This window comes from Ictalurus furcatus, chromosome 1 (genome assembly GCF_023375685.1).
Source record: "Ictalurus furcatus strain D&B chromosome 1, Billie_1.0, whole genome shotgun sequence".
Taxonomy (NCBI): Eukaryota; Metazoa; Chordata; class Actinopteri; order Siluriformes; family Ictaluridae; genus Ictalurus; species Ictalurus furcatus.
In genome coordinates this window covers 24,387,555-24,407,877 of record NC_071255.1, presented here as the reverse complement: position 1 = coordinate 24,407,877, position 20,323 = coordinate 24,387,555, and the positions used below count along the sequence as shown (strand labels likewise).

The 20,323-nt window shown below is 41.3% G+C and overlaps 1 protein-coding gene across 1 annotated transcript in view; it reads right to left on the bottom strand.

The window, feature by feature from the left end:
• eif3ea (eukaryotic translation initiation factor 3, subunit E, a) overlaps window positions 1–17,279 on the bottom strand; it is a 35,992-nt gene extending 18,713 nt beyond the window's left edge. The window contains exons 1-5 of the mRNA XM_053633492.1: window positions 17,143–17,279; window positions 16,620–16,737; window positions 11,035–11,152; window positions 4,582–4,624; window positions 3,738–3,842 (exon numbers count right to left, since the gene is read on the bottom strand). Of these exons, the coding sequence (XP_053489467.1) occupies window positions 3,738–3,842; window positions 4,582–4,624; window positions 11,035–11,152; window positions 16,620–16,737; window positions 17,143–17,232 (474 nt within the window). The 5' untranslated portion in view covers window positions 17,233–17,279. The remainder of the gene's footprint in view (window positions 1–3,737; window positions 3,843–4,581; window positions 4,625–11,034; window positions 11,153–16,619; window positions 16,738–17,142) is intronic.
• Between the last annotated feature and the right edge of the window lie 3,044 nt (window positions 17,280–20,323).

The following is a 20,323-nucleotide window of genomic DNA, read 5'->3' as shown; positions in this document are numbered from 1 at the left end:
GAATTAAACAGAAACCACCTTCCTTCTTCTGAACGAGGAAGTGTCCCCCTTTGAACCGTAGGGTCTAAAAGCGAAGAAAAATGACATTCGCCACAGCCGAACCGATTATATGAGATTACAAGCTGTTGTACTTTGTTTTACTAATTGCTAAATGCTACTCAACTCACGTTGGTGAGTAAGGCGCTCACACGCATACTCACACCAGGGTGTTTTCTCTTCAGGTGTGTACTCGTGCGAGATGCGCTGCAGGTTCATTCCGGTTTACATAGACTACCCCGAACAATCCGGTGTCACCATTTTTTCCATGCGGTGTATTGATTTTTGTTTGATTGTGGCTACTTATCTATCGTGAAATACAAAAACTTTGCTGGAAGATGTCACAGACACCACTTTGGGGGAAAAAAAAAAGCTTTTTTAGTAAAAGTCTCAATAATACAAATGACTGATTTTGAATTGGTGTATGCGTCATGTGCCAAATCAGAAATTTGTTGCGTCCCTTCGTAACGTTTATAAAAGGCTCAATGTACTGAAATCGAACAGCAAAAAAACACTGGTGCTATTCATTCAATTTTGGGTAAAGTGATACAGCACAGCAAGGTCACTTGGGAAGAGAAGGAATGAATACGTGGAACCAAAAAACATGGATGTTTTCCAGTCGGAGGTAAAAATAAATAAATAAAATTATTTTTATTTTTATTTTATAATAATAACAATAATAATCATGCCGCAGTGTCTCAGTGCAATTGGTAGTCGCCAAATCCCTTCTCACTTGTAGCTAAAAAATTCCCTCAACTTTAATGGACACATAGCACACTGTTCCCGAAAATCGCATGGTGGCAAACGTCTTTCCATCTCGAAAACTGTGAGAGATTGAAGAATACAGCTGTGTTTCCAATATAAAGGTCAACGCTTGGTTCTAAAAGTGTTTGTTTTCTTTTCCCTTTTTTTGGAAGGCAATGCCTGCTACATCTGGCGAGGCTCCATGTCATTATGGCAGCTTTCTGTACACTGCCTGGCTTTCAGGGCCTGCCATGAGAGAATAGTTTCAATACCTGGGTTTTTCCAGCAGTTACCTTAAGTTTCCACTGCTTCCCCAAATGGGCACATTTTCACTCGCTGGCCAGCAACAATAAATTGACTGTGCTGCCGATCCGACAGGACACTCAATCTTTATTCTCAACATTCAATCCCAGCATTAGGAGATGATATGAATAAGTTGCTCTTTTCGCGCTGGGCCGACACTGTAACAGGACCTCGGCTCTGGATTTTGTAAGCCTGGCTTCCTTCGTTAAATGACTGCGTTTCCCACGTTAAAGGAGTTCTCAGAACCTAACCTCTCCTATAGTAGCACCCACCTGAGGACATGGGAGGCCCAGCACAAATGAGGAGAAAGGGAGTGAGCAGGGAAAAAGCTGAGGCAGGTACTCGGGCGAGAAAGGGTCGGTGCGATTAAATCCGGGTTTTTACGTGCCGTTTCCATGGGTGTTCCACGCTCTTTGTTCTACAATTGTAAACGAGGGCTCGAAAATCATGCTGTCAAAGGAAGTATGCTTTAGAGCAATTTGGGTCTATTTACACTGAGCTGCAATGCCATAAACAAGTCAGGCTGGTCTTTACTGGGGTCTCATCTACTCCACGCGTTTGATGTGTGTAAAATGGAAATCGATGCCATTTCTCTTTAAAACGGGGGTTCGGTCTCATTAGGTCCGCAGTTTCTCCCCTGCACATGGAGTAAATGAAAATGCCTTTCACTGTAGCGTTCCCGAAATCAATCGAGGGTAAAATATACCATGTTTACGGAAGATGTCTGCACTTGTGCATCATGTCGATCCACTCGGGGCACAACACGAACGTGCTTTCAAGTTATATAGAGTGCGAGTGTCAAATTTCCAAATGCACTTAAGTGGTAGGTACCTTTGAAAATCTAATGTAATCTTTGCTTATTAGAATGCACAATTGGATAACTAGATGAGAGTTAACCTGGCAGTTTTGTGCACTTATCTTGCCTCAAGAAGGCAGACTGAGCCAGATTGTAACGACAAGCCTAGATCACTTTTCCCCAACTGGATCACAAAGCAACTCTTTCAATGTTGTAGGCAAACTGTAAAGCTCTGTGTTGTTGTCAAAGGCTTGCCTCGACACTACTCTAGTGTTTTTCCTTGCCCCCCCCCCAGGCTACACACGTATCCAAACAATTCATTCAAACATCTATTAGAAGTCAAATAAATACAGACATGCAGTTAGGTCATATTTTTAACAATTGTAGTATTTATTACTCGAGATTGCTCATGATGTAAGGACAATTTTCTAGGGTCTAGCACTAATGAATCATTCCTGAATGTGGGCCTGTATGACAGATAGTCTGTATAATGAGCATTACATGTGAGAAGTTGAGTGAAATGGCATTGGGAGAAACACTCTGCACCAGGGGAGTGTGATAACTCAGTGAGGCATGGAGGGTCTCACACACTCCCAAGCTCAGAGCACCACTGACAATGGGCATCTCTCTTCAGCCAAGCCCCTACGTCCTCATAGTGTGGCCTTGAGAAGGGAGAGGGAGGGAGGAAAAGCACGAGCAGGTCAGAGTCTGACTATTCCCAGGCTTTCTCTCAGCCTTCCTCCACCACACACACACACACACACACATACGTTCACCAGACAGAATCGCATGCATCCATACGTTTCGGCCACTCTCGTGCGCGAGTTCATCTTTCACTCGTTTCTCCGAGCGGTGGGAGAGAAGCCACAAATGCCAGAGCCCGAGCAATGAGCCCTTTGTTTATAGAGGAAATAAGAAGTACGCGTGTGTAACGCGGATACTGCCAGTACTCTCGGTGAACTGCAATTATCTTCCCCCGCAAACCTACTTTGGTATTATCTGATTTCCAAAGTATTCCGCTGGTGAAAATTATTTAATCCAAAGTCCTCAACGCACCTCTGTCTCAATCTTACACCAGACGACACACACACACAAAAAAAGGTTACAGTCCAGGTTTAGCTGGGGGATTTTTAACTCTGACAAAATAAGAAGGCCAAAGGCACGCGTCTCTGTGTGTGTTCCACCGGTGTTTTTTTTTTTTTTGCATGAAAAGCTAAGATTAAAAAATTGTGTAAGTTAATAATCCATAAAAACAGTTGGACAACTTCAGGCTTGTAATAAATCGGAATCTAGTGGAACGCCACACAACATTAAAAGAGCTGCAAGGTTAGGGAAACCTGATGAAGTGTGATCTGGCCTCAAACATCAATGGAAAACCCAGTGAGAGCGATTCTCTCAGTAAAAAGACTGCGTGATGAAGGCTGCCACTGAGCTTCAGGCCAGGTTGGGCAACAGGTTCTTCTAGCACGGAGAACACACAGCAATGTTAACATAACCTTTTACCATAACACCCTCAACAGTGATGGGAGAAAGCCAGCCAAACTATCAATGAATGATTTAATTACTATCGAGCATAATAATAATAATAAAAAAAGTACAGCATTGGTATATTCAATACATCAACCTGTGAAAGAAATGACACCATTCATCATTGACTTCATTCATAAAAACACACCTCTAAGTTCATGAATAATAGTTATAACTAAGGCCACCTGGCACTGTCCAGTGCTGAAACGACACAACGTAAAGAAAACTTTATTTCCACGAGACGAGGAACGTGCTTCCTCCTTAACAAGCACCCACAAAGGAACCCTTCATCAAACCCAAACTATTCAGCTGAATGTACTGAAAGACCTACCAGGACCCTGAAGAAGTAGAGATACTCCGCAGCACCCGAGTAATTCCCACACTCATACTGGAACTTGGCATATCTGTAAAGAGTGTCCAAATACTCCTGGCGGAACTGCAAAGAGAAAGAGAAGAAAAAAAGAGAGAGCGAGCGAGGTTAAAAAGACCGACAACCATGTAAAATTTCAACTACTGCAGTTAATGACGTCACTGAATCTGAATATATTCTAAAGCACTTCCCTGAAGTTTAGAAAACGGCGGAGACAGGACTGAACTCTCGAACCTTCTGAACAGCATGTTTGGGAGAAGCCCAAAATCAGAATATCTGACAATGGAGACCACATACACGCCACTCCATTTCCCAACACAGGAAGTCAGACTGAACTATAGGCCAGTGTGAAGGCTGGAAGAGCTGCAGGGCGTGTGGGTAGTGCACGTTAGGGGTGCTGTTTAAGGGCTGTTAAATTGAATGACCCCTGCGTTAGCGCACTAAAAAGGCACCGGGGCCTGTGAACTGAGGTGCACTGAGGACAGGCCACGGGTGAGTGGGATGCCGGGGTGGGAGGGGAATGCCGTCACGTCAAATATAGAAGCCCCAAGCATTTTTGCGGCCAGCCTCACAGGTCTCGGAGCTGTTCGGCTTATTCTTAACAATCCGCCACAGAATGGAAATGTCCGCAGAAAATTTCTGCAAGCCATAAAAAGCCCTGAAAATGAGTTAAGGTTTTGGGAAGTCATTTAACGTCTCCGCGCTCTGCGCCGCCCCTCCCACCGGCCCCCTGAAACAAGGCCGAGTTCATGCAGGAGTCATGAGAACTGCTCGGAGCAGCAGAGGAGACGCTGGAGTTACTTACAGCATGCTTCTCGGCCAGATAGTCAAACAGCATACGCCCGTCCCTAGAAGAAGAAAAAAAAAATACATGCTGTGGTGAGTGGAGTTGTTTAAAGGTTCGTACATGTTCTTGCAGTTGTAATCGGTTTATGAAGAAGTGTGCAACACTCATGCTTTCTGTTAAGGGTATTACACAGGAAAGAGCAAGAGAGGAGATAAAAGTGGCTCAAACCTGCATCAGAACCATAAAGGAAAGCCAAAGACTTCACGCTCAAAGTCACCATCATAGAAAAAAAGCAGAAAACGAGACAAATCGATGCCACAAAATGGCCGTATCACTATCCGACCACATGGACTCGGTCACGTGACTCGGTGCAGATGAATAGGTAGAGGGGACTGGAAACCAGGTTTTCCGCACCACCACCCCCGCCACCAAATGTGGCTAGCCTCTGCAGAACCAGCACACGAAACCGTGCGTCTCGGAACGAGCCAGACAGAAAGAGGAGGTCGCCGGTTTATTTTATTTGAGGGGAGCTTCAAAGGCTGTTTATAAAGGCGTTCTCCTGTCGCACCGCTTCTGTGCCATTATACTGTCATCCAGCACATGCTGCAGCGCCGGGTGGAGAACAAGCTCCCATAATGATTGTTTAAAAAAAAAAAAAAGAACCTCATATCTGGGAGCACCTTTGCTTTCAACTGCCCTCTACATTCAACTCAGTCTCACGACCATCATCCCTTACTGGGTGCTCGCGGTTACTACTTCACACTTCTGCGTACGTTTGTGTGACAGCAGCTCCTCCCTGGGCAGCTGTCCTGAGCAGACCACAGCAGCCTCCCTGTGGAGGTGGAGCCGCTGCCGCTGTGTTCTGTGGGTACGAATACTCAGAGTGCAGCGGTTTAACGCTCATCCGCAATCATACCCTACACCCATGTCATCCGTTCATCTCTGCACCATTCACCATCCCGACCGGGGAAATTGGTCACCTGCTAACCAGCACCGGTCCCGAACGACAGCCTCTAGCAGACAGCCAGAAACAGCTATTCGGCACAGGAACAAATAAATACAAGTTCCAGGCCACATTTCCTGGTTGCGTTTTCGACTCGTGAAACACCAGACACCAAATAATGTCCTTTGAAACCTAAATATTCGGATCGAATAAGTAAACTTCAAAGCCGCTCGTTAATGAGGAGCAGACGAGCAACTGGGTAGCTTAATTAAAACTGCCACAGCTTAATCCTCAACTGCGATAAACGTGTTTCGGTGTGAGAAACGAAAAAGCAAACCAGCGCGTCTACCACCTACCGAGGGCTCCCACACGAGGCTGAGAGGCCACAAACTTCCCTCCTGTACGATTTCCTGAGAACACACCAGTCTGTGGAAACAAAGTGTCTCATTGATACGGAGAAAAGCAGTGCCGAACACTGACCGCATCGTGTTACAGATGGGCACCGACAAAACGGAGTTTTTTCCCCTCCTACTAACACAACAGCTAGCGCTTTCCAACCTCACGCATGCAGACAAAGACCTTGAGCAGCCTTGAGAAAACTTCGAGCTCATTACTCCCGAGAGCTACACAGCGTAACAAGGGCTTGACGTGCGCATCAAAATATCAGTTTAATATCTGTACGACACTGTCGATTTATAAACAATACAATAAATCATTCGATGGCATTCAATAAAAATGGATACATCCTGCCAAAGAACTAAGCAAAGTCCCAACAATCAGTATGTTTACATGGATAGCAATAATTAAATTTTAAGACGATACTCTGATTAAGAAACTAGCATGTAAACAGCGATTATTGATGACCTTAATCCAGCTAAAGTCATACTCGAAGTAAACACAAATGGAATTAAGACATATATAAGTGTTTATTTTTATGGATGCACAAAAAGCACAGAATTAAACTACAGTCCTAAATGAATAATATTTGTTCTGGTGTGTCTCTGTGTGTATTGGGTTCTTTTCAGTCTTATGTAATTGGACAAAAAGGCGTGTAAATTTTAGTCTGAAGTTTATATTTGTAACACTCAGTTTGTGGATTTTATTTTAAATAAACGAAAAAAATGGCACTGAAAACTTGCCCCACCCCATCTGATTAATCCGTGGGGGTGGGGGGGATATAATCAGGCAACTAATCGATTATGAAAATAATCGTTACTTGCAACCCCAAACACATCATGCCTTGGGAAATACACGCGTCATGTACACGTTACCCATTACAGCCGGACTTGAAATAAACCCAACAAGTTTTTGCTATAACTAAGTGCATTATAATACTGAAGTCAATTATATCACCTACGCAGACATGTGCTGTGTTGAACAGGAGTGGAGATACTTATATAACATTGTAGCCCTGATAAACAACTGGTTTCATTTCCTTAACTTAAACCCCTGTTCATGTTTTGCGAGTGAAGATAAGGGAAACAACAATGCATCAGTTGAAGAGGTTATGTTGACCTGCTCTGAAGCGGGTCTACTGCCATGCTCCACACCAGTGGTCACCAACCCTGTTCCTTGAGATCTACCTTCCTGCAGGTTTCATCTCCAACCAAAATCTAACACACCTGTTTTAACTGAGGCAGTGACTAAGATCAAGTGGGAATGGATATGATCTGAAGTTAAAGTCTTCAGGAAGGTAGATCTCCATGATGATCTCCATGATCGTGTGCATGCACAACGGCCATTCAGGCAGCCTTTCCTCGCAGGCTAAAGAAATCTGCACGGTGACTGGGACGCTCACATTCGATAACGGAGAACGCACATCTAGAGCTACGAAGACCTAACATCGGAATAAGAAAAGCCCTGTGCTTCAGACACGCCCACTCGAGTCACACCGGAGAAAGCTTAATTCACATTTAACTTTGTTATATTCTAACGTACAGCTTTTGTTTCATTACACGCTATTAAGAGGCCGTACGGATTACGCGAACCGTCACTATTAAGTTTCAGTTATTGTACTTATAACATTTCTCGTATTGAAAATGTATCATCAAGATGAGACGCCTCCAGATCAAGTTGCAGGCGAATTTGAATTTTGGGTATCATTACACTCCGTATATAAACCTACTGCTTTTCCTTCACAGCTCTGATAAACATTATGAAAAATAAATAAAACTTGAACTACAAACCAGTCACCCACGCTGTTTTAATGGGCTCAAAGACCCTTACATGCTCGAAAATAGAAGACATCAAAAATACTGAGATATCTGAATTAATAGTCATGATATTTTGTGTTCACCTGTTATACTAAGAAATTAAAAAGAAAAAAGGAAGAAAAAAAGAGCTTTGCATAATAATAATAATAATAGCACAAAATTAGTCACTTGGGCTTCTCAGGCTACACAGAAAGCAGACCCGAACAAATGTGTAGACTTAATCCTAGGAGAAACGCACGGGGAAGACGAGCAGCCTGAAACCGATTATGTTCAATTATGAAGGTATAAACATAGTTATATTGGCATATTGCACGTCAATCACAATAATCATGTTGACTCAAACGTCTACTACATGATGTAAATTGTACTAAACCACAGTCTGCATTTTTCTGTGTTGCTGGAGAAACGGATGAAACAGATTGCTGTTCTTCAACGTCGCAGCTCAGAAAAGCTCAGGTATAATCCGTTCGCCTAAAATAAACTTCCTCTCAATTTCATAGCACCATTACAGATGTTTACTTGAGACCCGTATCCCTTTAACTGCGCAGCAGATGCCTGTGAAAGAACAAGCGCTGCATTAGAGACGTAATGGTATGAACATTTCATATCACGATTATCATGACCAAAACGATCACGGTTATCAGTATTATCACGGTATTGTTAAAATGTGCTGACAATGTACAAAAAGTATAGGTACACACACTGAAATCATTTAAACAGGTTTTATATTTGACTATAAAGTGATGGATGGTTGTCACTAGGCTTGCTGCGATAGTTATATGGTGTTCAGCCACACAACAATTACATCACTTATCCACCGTGGCACCACCCCCACTGTTTAGTTCGTTTAGTTCAGCTAAAGAACATGACAGAAGGCAGTGACAGCGCTCGGGAGATTTTACAACCTTCCAAGAGGTTTTGTGACTGCAAGTCATTCTCTTCAAATGCTATTGAGCTTTAAAGTATGGTATATTTTGTGTATGAACCCATTCAGTACTTAAATACATACCAAATTTTACACATGATTTAATAGTTTATTTTAATAAATATCAAAAATCTAAAAAGGTGTGCATTATATCTGACACCTACATGAACACTGTACAGTTGGTTTTATGACCAAGTCATTCTCTTCAAATGCTACTGAAGTTAGAAACGTGTATACCGATGTTGTATGTAACTTTAGAGACCGTTTCTAAATTTGCGAATCTCGATCGTCAAGCCAACTTCACGCCAGTCTTTCCCCCCTTGCTTTTAAATCGTTTATGAATGCCTGTGCAGCCCTGCGCATTTCACTTTCGGATTAGTGGCAATTCGGGGCGGCGACTGCTTTAATGGTGGGTTCATTATTTTTCTTAATGAAAAACATAACAAAAAAGTACAACAACAGTGTTCACCTCACTCTTCCTCCCGTCAGTCAGGTGGCTCGCCTCACTCTTCCTCACCCCCCCCCCCCATCAGTCAGCTCACATCACTTTCATCAGGAGATAAAAGAAATCTGACTCCTACTGATCTGCGCTGCAACTCTGACTCTTGAGCAGACGTGTTCAGTTTTTAATTGTAGCGTCTGTTTTCCCGCTCAAAGAACAATGTTGCATGCTGCACCCGTGTCAAACTCATGCCGGGTGTGTGTGGACAGCATTTATCACGAGTTTTACAAATCACGATAATCGCACACAGTTTTAATGATAATTAAACGTGACACGGTAATACTAACCACCTGGGAATTTTATCATGAAACCAGTAACTGTTTCTTCCCTACACTGCATTATTAAAAAAAACGTTACACAGCACAAATTTACTGATGCACTTTAATTATACTTTGGATCACTGTCTTGTTGCGTAATCCAGTTGCACCTGAGTTTCAACTTACGGACTGAAGACCGGACATTCTCCTTCAGGATTTTCTGGTAGAGAGCAGAATTACTGCAAGTTGCCCAGGCCCTGAAGCAGTAAAGCATCCCCATACCATCACACTTCCACCACCATGCTTGACCGTAGGTATGATGTTCTTTTTGTGGAATTCTGTGTTTAGTTTATGCCAAATGTATCGGGACCCCTGTCTTCCAAACAGTTCCACTTTCGACTCATCAGTCCACAGAACATTTTCCCAAAAGGTTTGAGGATCATCAAGGTGTGTTTTAAGCATTTTGGTTATAAACATAAGTTTGTGCTCATGCATCACTCTCGTGCTTCCGTGCTACACAAGCTCCGCTGTTTAAAGTTTGCAGAGTACAATCTTCTTCGGAGCATTTAATATAAAATTCTCCCACACCTTAGAGGACTTGGGTCGCACACTTTTTTCCTTTAGACCCGGTGACTGAGGTCACGTTGGACATAAAAGGTAACATTGACAAACAGTAAACTGAAGAAATTCATTTTTGTTGACTCTGCATATCGTGTGTCTGACATCATGTGCCATCGACTAGGAAGCAGCTTATACTTCCTGAATTAAAAAAACGCTAGTGTTCCATTTGAGACGATATTACTTTTCTAAAATTCATACACTAGACTGTAGAGTACATAGTGTAAGCATATAGTACATCATTTGAGACACAACTTTGGTCTGTACTCTTTGATGCCTGTTTTCGGAACAGAAGTAACAATGAGTAAATGTATCCTGTGCTGTGTGCAGACCAACTAATCAATAATGAGATTCATGGACAACGATCAATGGTGGATTTTTCATGATTCTACATTAATGGCAAGTAAACACTAACAGAAGAAAAACCCAATAACAGTACATTTTCAAAATATACTGTTTTTTCTATCAAATCTATTTCGAAAAGTTAGTTATTTTTCCTGTTAGTGTTTACTTTTCATTACTGCAGAATCACCGAAAAATCCACCATCCATGGAGTTTTCACACCAAACACAATTTCCTACTTTCCAAAACCTACAATGGTGGAAATGTGTGTTTTCCTGTACGTTTTATTTTGGGTCTAATCTCATGTCCACACTAAATAAAAACCAAACCTGCACATGTATGACATTTGTTTTATTTCATTTCTTTATTAGAACTTCACCCAGGTGATCTAATCTACCCAGCGGAGAACCTGATTACTGGGAAAAAGTCTAGACAAATGTATTAAAACCCCACTGGCAAGCTGATCTGGTAGAAAAGCAAGCGAATGGAACAGGGGATGATGGTGGAAAAATTTGCCACGACGTCGTTTCCACTATTCTGTCGACCGCTAGTGTTTATAGCACTTCTGAGTACCAGTACTTACTCCAGCTCTCAGTTGTGGCTGTCTCTCTCTCTTTACAAGTGGGAGCGAGTTTGTTTGCAGAGCTGCGCGAGTACTAGCACTAACTCACCTTGTCGACTGCATTTGTCTGGTGGTCTCCGGATCCTCAAACATTTTAACAATCGGCTCCGTCTCAGACTGCAGCTGCTTCAGCTGGGCCACAACCGCAGTCCTCTTCTCTCTCAGCGCTAAAGCAAAGGAAACAAAAGTTCAGCCAAATCCATACAGGCTCAACTAACACGGCATTTAGTACAATAGACATCGATGTGGCATAGGCACCCTTAAACAGGGTCACACTTAGAGCTGGGAAATATGGCAGTACGACTATAGTGGGGTCTGACGCTAGTGAAAACGCTTTACAGATTGTCCCAAATATCTCTATACATAGGAGAAATGAACACTTCTTAGCTAAAGGTCTTCCAAAATTTTCCATACTTAATTTATATTATATATATATTTGTTCTCAGATAGCCTTAAAGAATGACAAAGGAAGCACGTATTGAAATCATTCTCATGGCTGGATCGGGAAGCTGTCGCAAGGCTGCGATGGGCTTTAACAGGAACAAAGGCTTTGGGAAAGGCTAAAGGTGCAATTACATTGATCTAAGATTATTACCAGTCACACTGTGAGGAGGAGATGAATTCTAGAGTAGGCTGTGCAATAATGTGTCGTTCATGTCAGATTATATACTGAACATTCTATAATGCATGTTCTGCTTAGATCATCGGTAAGCCTGAGCCGGGTTCGTGTACCACATGGGCAGAAGCAAGTCCTCGATATAGTAGTAGAAATGTTATGCCTAGAGAAAACCTTTTAAAAGGAGAAGAAGTGGAGAAGAGGAGCCGTACATGGCTCGTTATGTGAGGACAACATGGAATGTTCATTCATCAATGTGAGCTTGACTTGTAAGCTTTGAAACTCACCATAACTGGGCAGGCATATAGGCTGCTAATATTATATTAATTACTATCACGTCACATTATACGTTCTTATGCCCTGTTTACACTAGTGCGTTTTCGTTTTAAAATGAAAACGATCCTCGTCCACACCGACGTTTCCGCTGTGTTTCAGAAACGATCTCCGTCCACACGACACGACCGAAAACGCACGTCAAGTGACCATTTACGCACGCTGGGCATGCGCATACAAGTGTAAACAGGAAGTTGGTTGCTAGTCCAAACCAGCGTTCCATGTAGGGCTTACGCCACTTGAAATGAGATTTGTTGCCGATTGCTCTTATAATAGCTCGCCTCTTGCGCATGTACGCAGCTACAGTATTATAAAATACAGAATTTAACTGCACAATAGCTGATAATGACTACACAGCCAGCAAAGCTTGCAGTTCAGTCTCCGTGTTGTTGTGTATACGATCAAGGTAGTGTAATGGTCATGTGGTAGGTGCTTGACGAATCTGACGAATCAGGGAAGGATATGCAATGATTCCGAAAACCCAATCAGGGGGAGAATGTGGGCGAAGCCACGCCTTCGTTTTGGTCTGTTTACACTGAAATGCGAACCCGGAGTTTTCAAACTAAAATGGGGTCTTCGGCAGTCTCTTAAAATGCCGGAGTAGTGTAGACGACAGGCATAACTGTAGCAAAAGTTATGCGTTTTAAAACGAAAATGATCTAGTGTAAACAGGGCCTAAAACAGCAGATCTCAATTCATGAGCAACAAATTTATTTACAATCTGCAATTTTTGTATGCAGCATCCAAATCATGTCAAAAATCATAGGGTGGAAATGCAGCTTTAAGGGCTATACGGTTTGTCCATATGGTAGAATTCTCAGTGAAGTGCCTTAAAACGTTCAGCATTATTCAATGACTTAACGTAATTTCCACTGAAACAGGAAATCAGGGCGGGGCACTGAGTTACTCCTCCCCTTTTAAATAGCCAAAAGCATTTCACTTACCTCACAGCCCGGGCTAAGCCATACTTGACAGTTATGGTGTGTCCAGGTCCTCCTGGGAAGTTAGTATTTACGAGTTGGGAAGTCGTAACTACGACGTCAGGTACGTTTAAGTCACTTTGGTCGGAGCAAGATGGTGGTGTACCTTCTCTTAATTAATTACAAAAAATACAGCAAGTTTTTAACTCTACTTCTTGAAAATTAAAGAATGCGCTTCAGGAGGGTGTTTTTTCATGTTTTGAATCAATTTATGAAGCCACTGTAACATTACATATTGTATACATATTTTACTGGAAATTTAAAAAAGCCTAACAGACATGTTAAGCAATTTGCTGTATTTTCAATAACTATTGCATATACCAAATACATAACTGAAATCAGCTTCAGGGGCAAATAAACGTTCAATTTCAACAAATTTACCATCAACTACAGACGTCGCATCCATCGACTCCAGCGTGTTTTCTTACTGACGCGACCTCAACTCGGAAACTCAGGGCTTAAAGAACATCCAGAGTTTCCCCACTCGTAAGTACAAACTTTCCGACATGACTTGAACGCACCATTAGTATGGACGCGAGCCTGAGCAATAACGATGCATTGGATTCACGTGTGGAGAATTTCCTTCTTAGCCAACTCTCAGTTGGAAATCTGAGCCAAACAACCCGTGCCTGCTGATAGGATTTCTCTCGCTCAACGATGACAACTTATGCAAGTTTTTTTTGTAATGTCAGGGGCAGGACACTTCAGATTCTACAGAGTATTTGATTGGACAAAAAATCTGACGAGAAGCTGAAGTGCAGAATGAGGTCATCAAAACCGCTGATCTGTATTGGTGGTCGAGCGAGACTGTATATATCTTCTAAATGTGAATGTTGTCATTGTTTTGGAGCACACTAGCTTACAGATGGATAGAGGTTTTATTTTTTGGCCAAGCTGATCGTTTTAATAATTTAAATAAACATGTGGGGCATTTTGCCTCAGATCTTCATACAGAGACACAGAACTTTAGAGTTATCTTTGATTCTTACTTAAAATTTGACAAACAAAAAGTCTGTGGTTAAAGGAAGCTTTTTCCAACCAAATTAAAACCTTTAAGGATTTAGAGATTGTAATTCTTGCTTTTATTTCCTCTGAACTTGACTACTGTAATGCACTGCATTTAGGTGTTCCTCAAGCATCACCGTCTTGTCTTCAGACATTGCAAAATGCAGCTGCGAGGCTCTTATGGGGATCTAATGCCACCTTTCCACTGCCCGGTATGGCTCGACTCGGCTCACTTTACTTTTCCCAGCTTGCTTTTCCACTGTGGTTTAGTGCCGCCTCAGCGCGGGTGCCATCTTCCACTCGCCTTCACGCAGGAATAATGTTGTATTATCAAAGCCTTTACAAATACACGGTCAGGCCGTATTCCAAATGCCTTTCCTGTTCACTGAACATGGACCCTATTAAGGATGTAAAATAATGGCATTCTAGATCCTACGTAGTGCTCGATATGACTAAGATAGATTCAGCCGTGTCAGGAGTGACTTAAATAAACGCCTGGTTTCTGAGAGACAGAAACCTTTGCTGTATTTTTATCTATAATGAGAGAAATGATACATTACAGAAATATTACCTTATTCAAAGTATGTATTAAATGACAATTATACAGGCACAATACAGAACCACTTGTTAAAGAGAACCCATATGATACTGTACACCAGAAGGAAGATAATGCCTACTCCCTCAGCACGTGGCTCGGCTCGCTCAGAACCTCGACCGAGGTGGTACTTAAAAAAGTACCATGTACCAGGTACTATTCACAGTGGAAACCCCCCAAAAAGCAAGCAGAGTCGAGTCGAGCTGTACCATGCAGGGGAGTGGAAAAGTGCCACAAGACACCTGACAGTGTTTCACCGGTCCTAGCGTCATTGCAGTGGTTACCTGTTTTTTATAGGATTCAATGTAAGGCCCTACTGTTTGTATATAAGGGTCTCCACGTGCTTGTACCACTTTATATCTCCGACTTTCTCCACCAGTATCAGACTCAAAAGTCATTAAGATAATCACAAATGCCGCTTTTCCAAAACATGAACTTTCCCCAGGAACTAGAGACTTTTGGAGGTACTCTGTGTGTTTCCACAGCAGGGACCAGGGTCTAAATTAAGCTCCAGGTAAAATAGTCAGCCCTCGCAAAGTCCCTAATCGGGAGGTGGTACTTTGGCGGGTGGGACTTGGGTGCTGAACATGCTGCAGCATTTTTTAAAGTCATTTGCGGTGCGTACAGTAACAGTTGTTTATTGCGATTCTAAATCAACACAACAGAGTTTCTTAAAAAATACGACCGATGCACCTCGTTGTCAGTCCAGGTCTTTTTAAGTATTTATGCTGAGGACGAAATACAGCGGGAAATGGAACCGGCGACATGCCATGAAAAAGTGTACTTAAAGATATTAAGTGGGTTAAGCGAGCTGGCGTTTCACACAGGAAAACTGTATCGCTTGTGCATGCGAGTGTCTCAGTCATCTCAGCAACAGTTGATCAAATCTGTTTGCAGACTTTAAAGCTAGCGTTACGAGCATTCTGGATTTGCTTTACTAGCACCGCTCATCTCTCTTACACTGTCTTCTCAATTACCTCTTTAGCAAAGTAGTACATCACAATCAACAGCAGCACAGCTTGACTCTCCTCAATCCTTGGTTTTGCTGCAGTGTCGTTGGCAGATTTCAGAAGATAGACCGTCCTTTTTTAAAACACGAACCTTTATCCAAAGAATTTTTTTTAAAAAATGTAATACATTCCATGACCGGGAATCCAGCCTGCACCGCATCCTAACCACACCACCAGTACAGTTGCAGCAAACTCTTTTGGTCCTGTGCCAACGGTTTGTGTTCCAATCAGCACCTGCTACGCCTATTTATGCTACGCTTTTTATGAGCAGAGTAAACATTTTACATGATTACATCATTAAAACCAGCCCACTGTGTGTCAATCAGTTTCATTGTAGCATACTTCGAGGCTTCATATCCTCACCAAGGGCTTGTCACATTCAGCCGTACATCACCAGACTAGTTTGCCTAATCTTCATGGTAATTTTGACCGCGATGGAAATGCAGACAACGAAGGTCTGGAGAAAGCAAATAGTCCCTTGAAAAAAGTTCCCAGGATTAATCGTTCCAGGTAATTTCTGTGGAAAAGCGGCTAAAGTCTACTGTTGAGTGATCCAAGGACTCGTCTTAAAACTATGGGTGACTGCTCGTTTTCTGTTATGGGCCCTCGCCTTAGGAATGCTTCACCTTTATCGATTAGGTCTTGTCCGACCTCGGATCTTTTTTAATTCTCAACTAAAGACCCACCTGTTTTTTCCCCTTGCTTAATCAGCAGTTGTAATTTATTGTGAGGTGCCATTTTTTGTGTTATTTTTATTAATCTTAACTCTTCTTACTCTTTATTATATGTTGCTTACTTTTGTACAGCACTTTGGTCAACTTTTCTCATTTTTACATGTGCAATATAAATACATTTTGATCAATAGATAACCTTGAGGCTGACATATTCATACTAGTAGCCACTAAACTTCCATTTGGATTTCATGGGGACTTTAAAGCTCCTGTATGGAGTCCTGCAGAACAGGGGTTCACTTTCCAAACAGCAACAACAACAGCAGGCTGCAAATAGAGTTATTCAGCTTTAGGAAATCAGAAGTTAGCTGAAGCAGCAATAAGGCATGAGTGTGTTTGTGTGTCACTGTGGGAAAGTACTCACAGTTTGGGATCTCTTTATCCAGATATAAACTCTTATACACGTCCATGGCGAAGTCCACCATGTTGGTGTCGCTGAGAAGATCAAGCTTCCCGTGAAGAAGCTCGGTCTCATTGTAGATCTGTTGTGACAACCGCGTAAACAACACATTTGAAAAGAGAGTTGCAGTACAATCCGTGTCTAAACGGAAGTTTTAAAGACACATGTCTTTCATAACACAGATGCTAATACGTGACTAGTTTACTGGTCAGTTCTTTTCACGCTTCTGACACGATATAAGCAATAAAGAGCGCGTATTATTATCATTATTATTTTACTCCGTAAGATAAACGTCAGTATGCATAGTTAGCATAAAGAATGTGATCTCTGAGGTTAGTTATATCGTGCTAGCTAGTCACTAGTTAGCTAATGCTATCGGCTCGGCTACTCCAGAAGTCACGCACACGTGCTTAAAACACCAGTTGTGTGTGTATATAAACACTCCCGTACAACACCTTTCACTGAAAAACACAAACTTTATACCTACCTCTTTAACAGACAAGAATTCCAACAAAGGAAACACGAGATGTCGGTCCAAAAAGTGAGCAATTTTTGTAGTCAGGTCGTACTCCGCCATGTTGGCTGCGGAAAAGGATCCGGTTCAAAACAGTAGAACTTTATTAGTTCAAGCTGCGAACAAAAATGACAGTGCGCGCGGGTAACGTGTGGCGACGAAGAGAAACAAATAGAATAGCATGAACATGAATATTTACATATTATGTGTCTTTCATGTGGCATTTGGTTGTCATTTCAATAGATTTATAATGTATTCATGTTTGTAGATTGTTTTGTTATTGCTTTCTGAACTTTATTATTATTATTATTATTACTATTATTATTATTATTATTATTTGGGGCGCACGGTGGCGGTTCGGTTCCCACCGTGGCCCTGTGTGTGTGCATGTTCTCCCCGTGCTGCGGTGGTTTCCTCCGGGTACTCCGGTTTCCTCCCCCAGTCCAAAGACATGCATGGTAGGCTGATTGGCATGTCCAAAGTGTCCGTAGTGTATGAATGGGTGTGTGAGTGTGTCCTGCGATGGATTGGCACCCTGTCCAGGGTGTACCCCGCCTTGTGCCCGATGATCCCTGGGATAGGCTTCAGGCTTCCCCGTGACCCTGAAAAGGAGTAAGCGGTATAGAAGATGGATGGATGGATGGATTATTATTGTTAGCTCTGTGGCATGGAGAGCTTGCTCCACGTACTCTAGTTTCCTCCCATCTTCAAAAACAGAGGGAGAGAGAGATGGAGAGAGAGGGTGAGAGAGAGGGAGAGGGAGAGGGAGGAAGAGAAAGAGACACCTGTGCTGAGTGTCCTGTTAAGCTGATCAAGATAAAGCATTTACTGAAGATAAATGAATAAATAAATGACTACATTTGTCCAGTTGTGATATATAAGGAATATGCACATTTAAAATGTAATTAGGAAGTTTTACTGCTCTAAAGCTTCCTTCTGAACGTGTTTTAGTCTATGGCTCATCTTTAGTCTCATCTGCTGAACGTCTCTGATGCTAGTCCCATTCTCAGAGTAAGATAGGTCACTGATTTGTGTAAGAGCTGCTTGGACATTAGGTATACTGTTATGCTTCAGAATTGGATTCTTTGCATTTTTATATTTTTAAGGAGCCAATATATATCTTGAGCTTTATAATTAAAAGTGTATGCAACCCTTATTCTTTGCTTTCAGAACAACTGTTGTGCAATAAGGATCGGGATTATTACACACGGCACAGTTAATACAAATTATATACAGTATCAGTGAAATATCCCACTAAATCATGTAGAACAAGACAGAAGATTTTAAAAAGCAAATAAAATGCACAGCGTTTTATTCCTTGTTTGTGCAGCTGTCTCATAAAGATGCCCATGTGCTGGCCATACTGTGCAGTGAAGAGCCAATATCAGCTCCTAAATGGTCCATCTCTAATAGGTTCCACCAGTGCCATGTTTTCCTGAGAGCCACATGCTTCCCAATCCCACAACAATTTCCCTCTTGTTACACTGAACTGGCTTTCTAAAACCTGACCTCAGGTAGGAATGAGTCATACACACAGTAGGCACTATGGCTAAGTTTACTTTTACTAGGCGGGGTTAATATACGAATCCGGGAAATCTAGATTGTTGTGTAAAAAGTTTTGTTTGGTTGTTTTTGTATGTGTTGTATGAGTGTTTTCCTCTATAGGATATTGCTGCTAGTTGGCCATTTTCTAAAATAAACGTATTTAATGTTGTCATTTCTTCTTGCAGCATTTCATGTTTATTTTATAATGCAGTGACTTTATAATGTGCATGAACATAGAAACATTCTAGATCAAAACATACAGAGCTTTGGTATGTTTGAAATTTAATTTATTTAGAATAATTGGTGTTTTTCTTTTGTCATCCAAAAGTATTATTGTAATACACTCCTGACATGGGGGAAAATAACAAAAAGGGTGTTTTAGTAATGTATTTTTGCTTTTTGTTTCATATGCATATATAAGAAACGGAATTAATGGTTTATATTTATTCAATAATTTATTTAAAAAAAAATATTTTTACTTTGTAGGATGATTTGAATGTTTGCATGTGTTGCATGCTGTTTTTATTTCCATTTACTTATATTTTACACAGTGTCCCAACTTTTTTGGAATTGGGGTTGTATTAATGAATGACATATCATGCTTTTTGACCATAGCTACATTGGTAAGTAACACTACAATAATCATGTACGTTTAGCAGAATTAATAATTACTTAAATATGGACTGACGATGAGTTAAGGCATGTACTAATCAGGAACTAATGAACCTTAACTACGCTATGAGTCTTCTGATGCAGAAAAGCAGTCAGAATAAACACAGCAGCATCTAAGACTAAAACACAGGAAAATAATTTTCTAGAACATATAAGATTAAATAAATGTTACTGTATTAAGGATCAATGCCCCGGGCCCTGGCCACCCAGAGCACATAAAACATACTACACATACAGTGGGATTTGAAGAGAAATGGATGGAGAATGACGCAAAATGGGTTGAGATGAAATTATTGGTGTTTATTATTAGTGCATCTTTCTTTGTTTGATAAGGAAGATCAGTGAAAGTAATCCAGCACCATCCAGTGATGTTTGTGTATACAACTGCATATCATAAATTATATAAATTACTTGAAATTATGTACATTTCATTTATATTTATATAGAGCAGGTTTGATTTAGTTTACCCCTACGTGTTAATTACTACATTAACTAACAAACATGTACTGACATGTACTTAAGGTGGTCTTTATTCACGCTTGAATTCACAAGACTCATGTTGTACTTAAGGTTAACTCTTCATTAATTTGTGATTAATACATGCCTTAACTCATCATTAGTTTATATTTAAGTAAGTATTAATTCAGGTATTAGTGCATGATTATTCATGTACAGTTATTGTAAAATGTTACTGTTCCATTAAATGTTATGGAACGTCCACGAGCTATAAACTATCATTCCATCACCAGCCTCTCTTTTTTTGCTTCTCTCTTAAAGTTAATAAGACAAAAAAACACACCTTGTCGTGTTACTGAAAAACAGCAAAGCGTAAAAGTCATCCGTCCCAAACAATTTCCCATGGCAGAAAACTTACTGACACTGGTTAAAAAACACTGACGCTGGAGACTCCTTCCATGAATACTGAAAAATAATCATC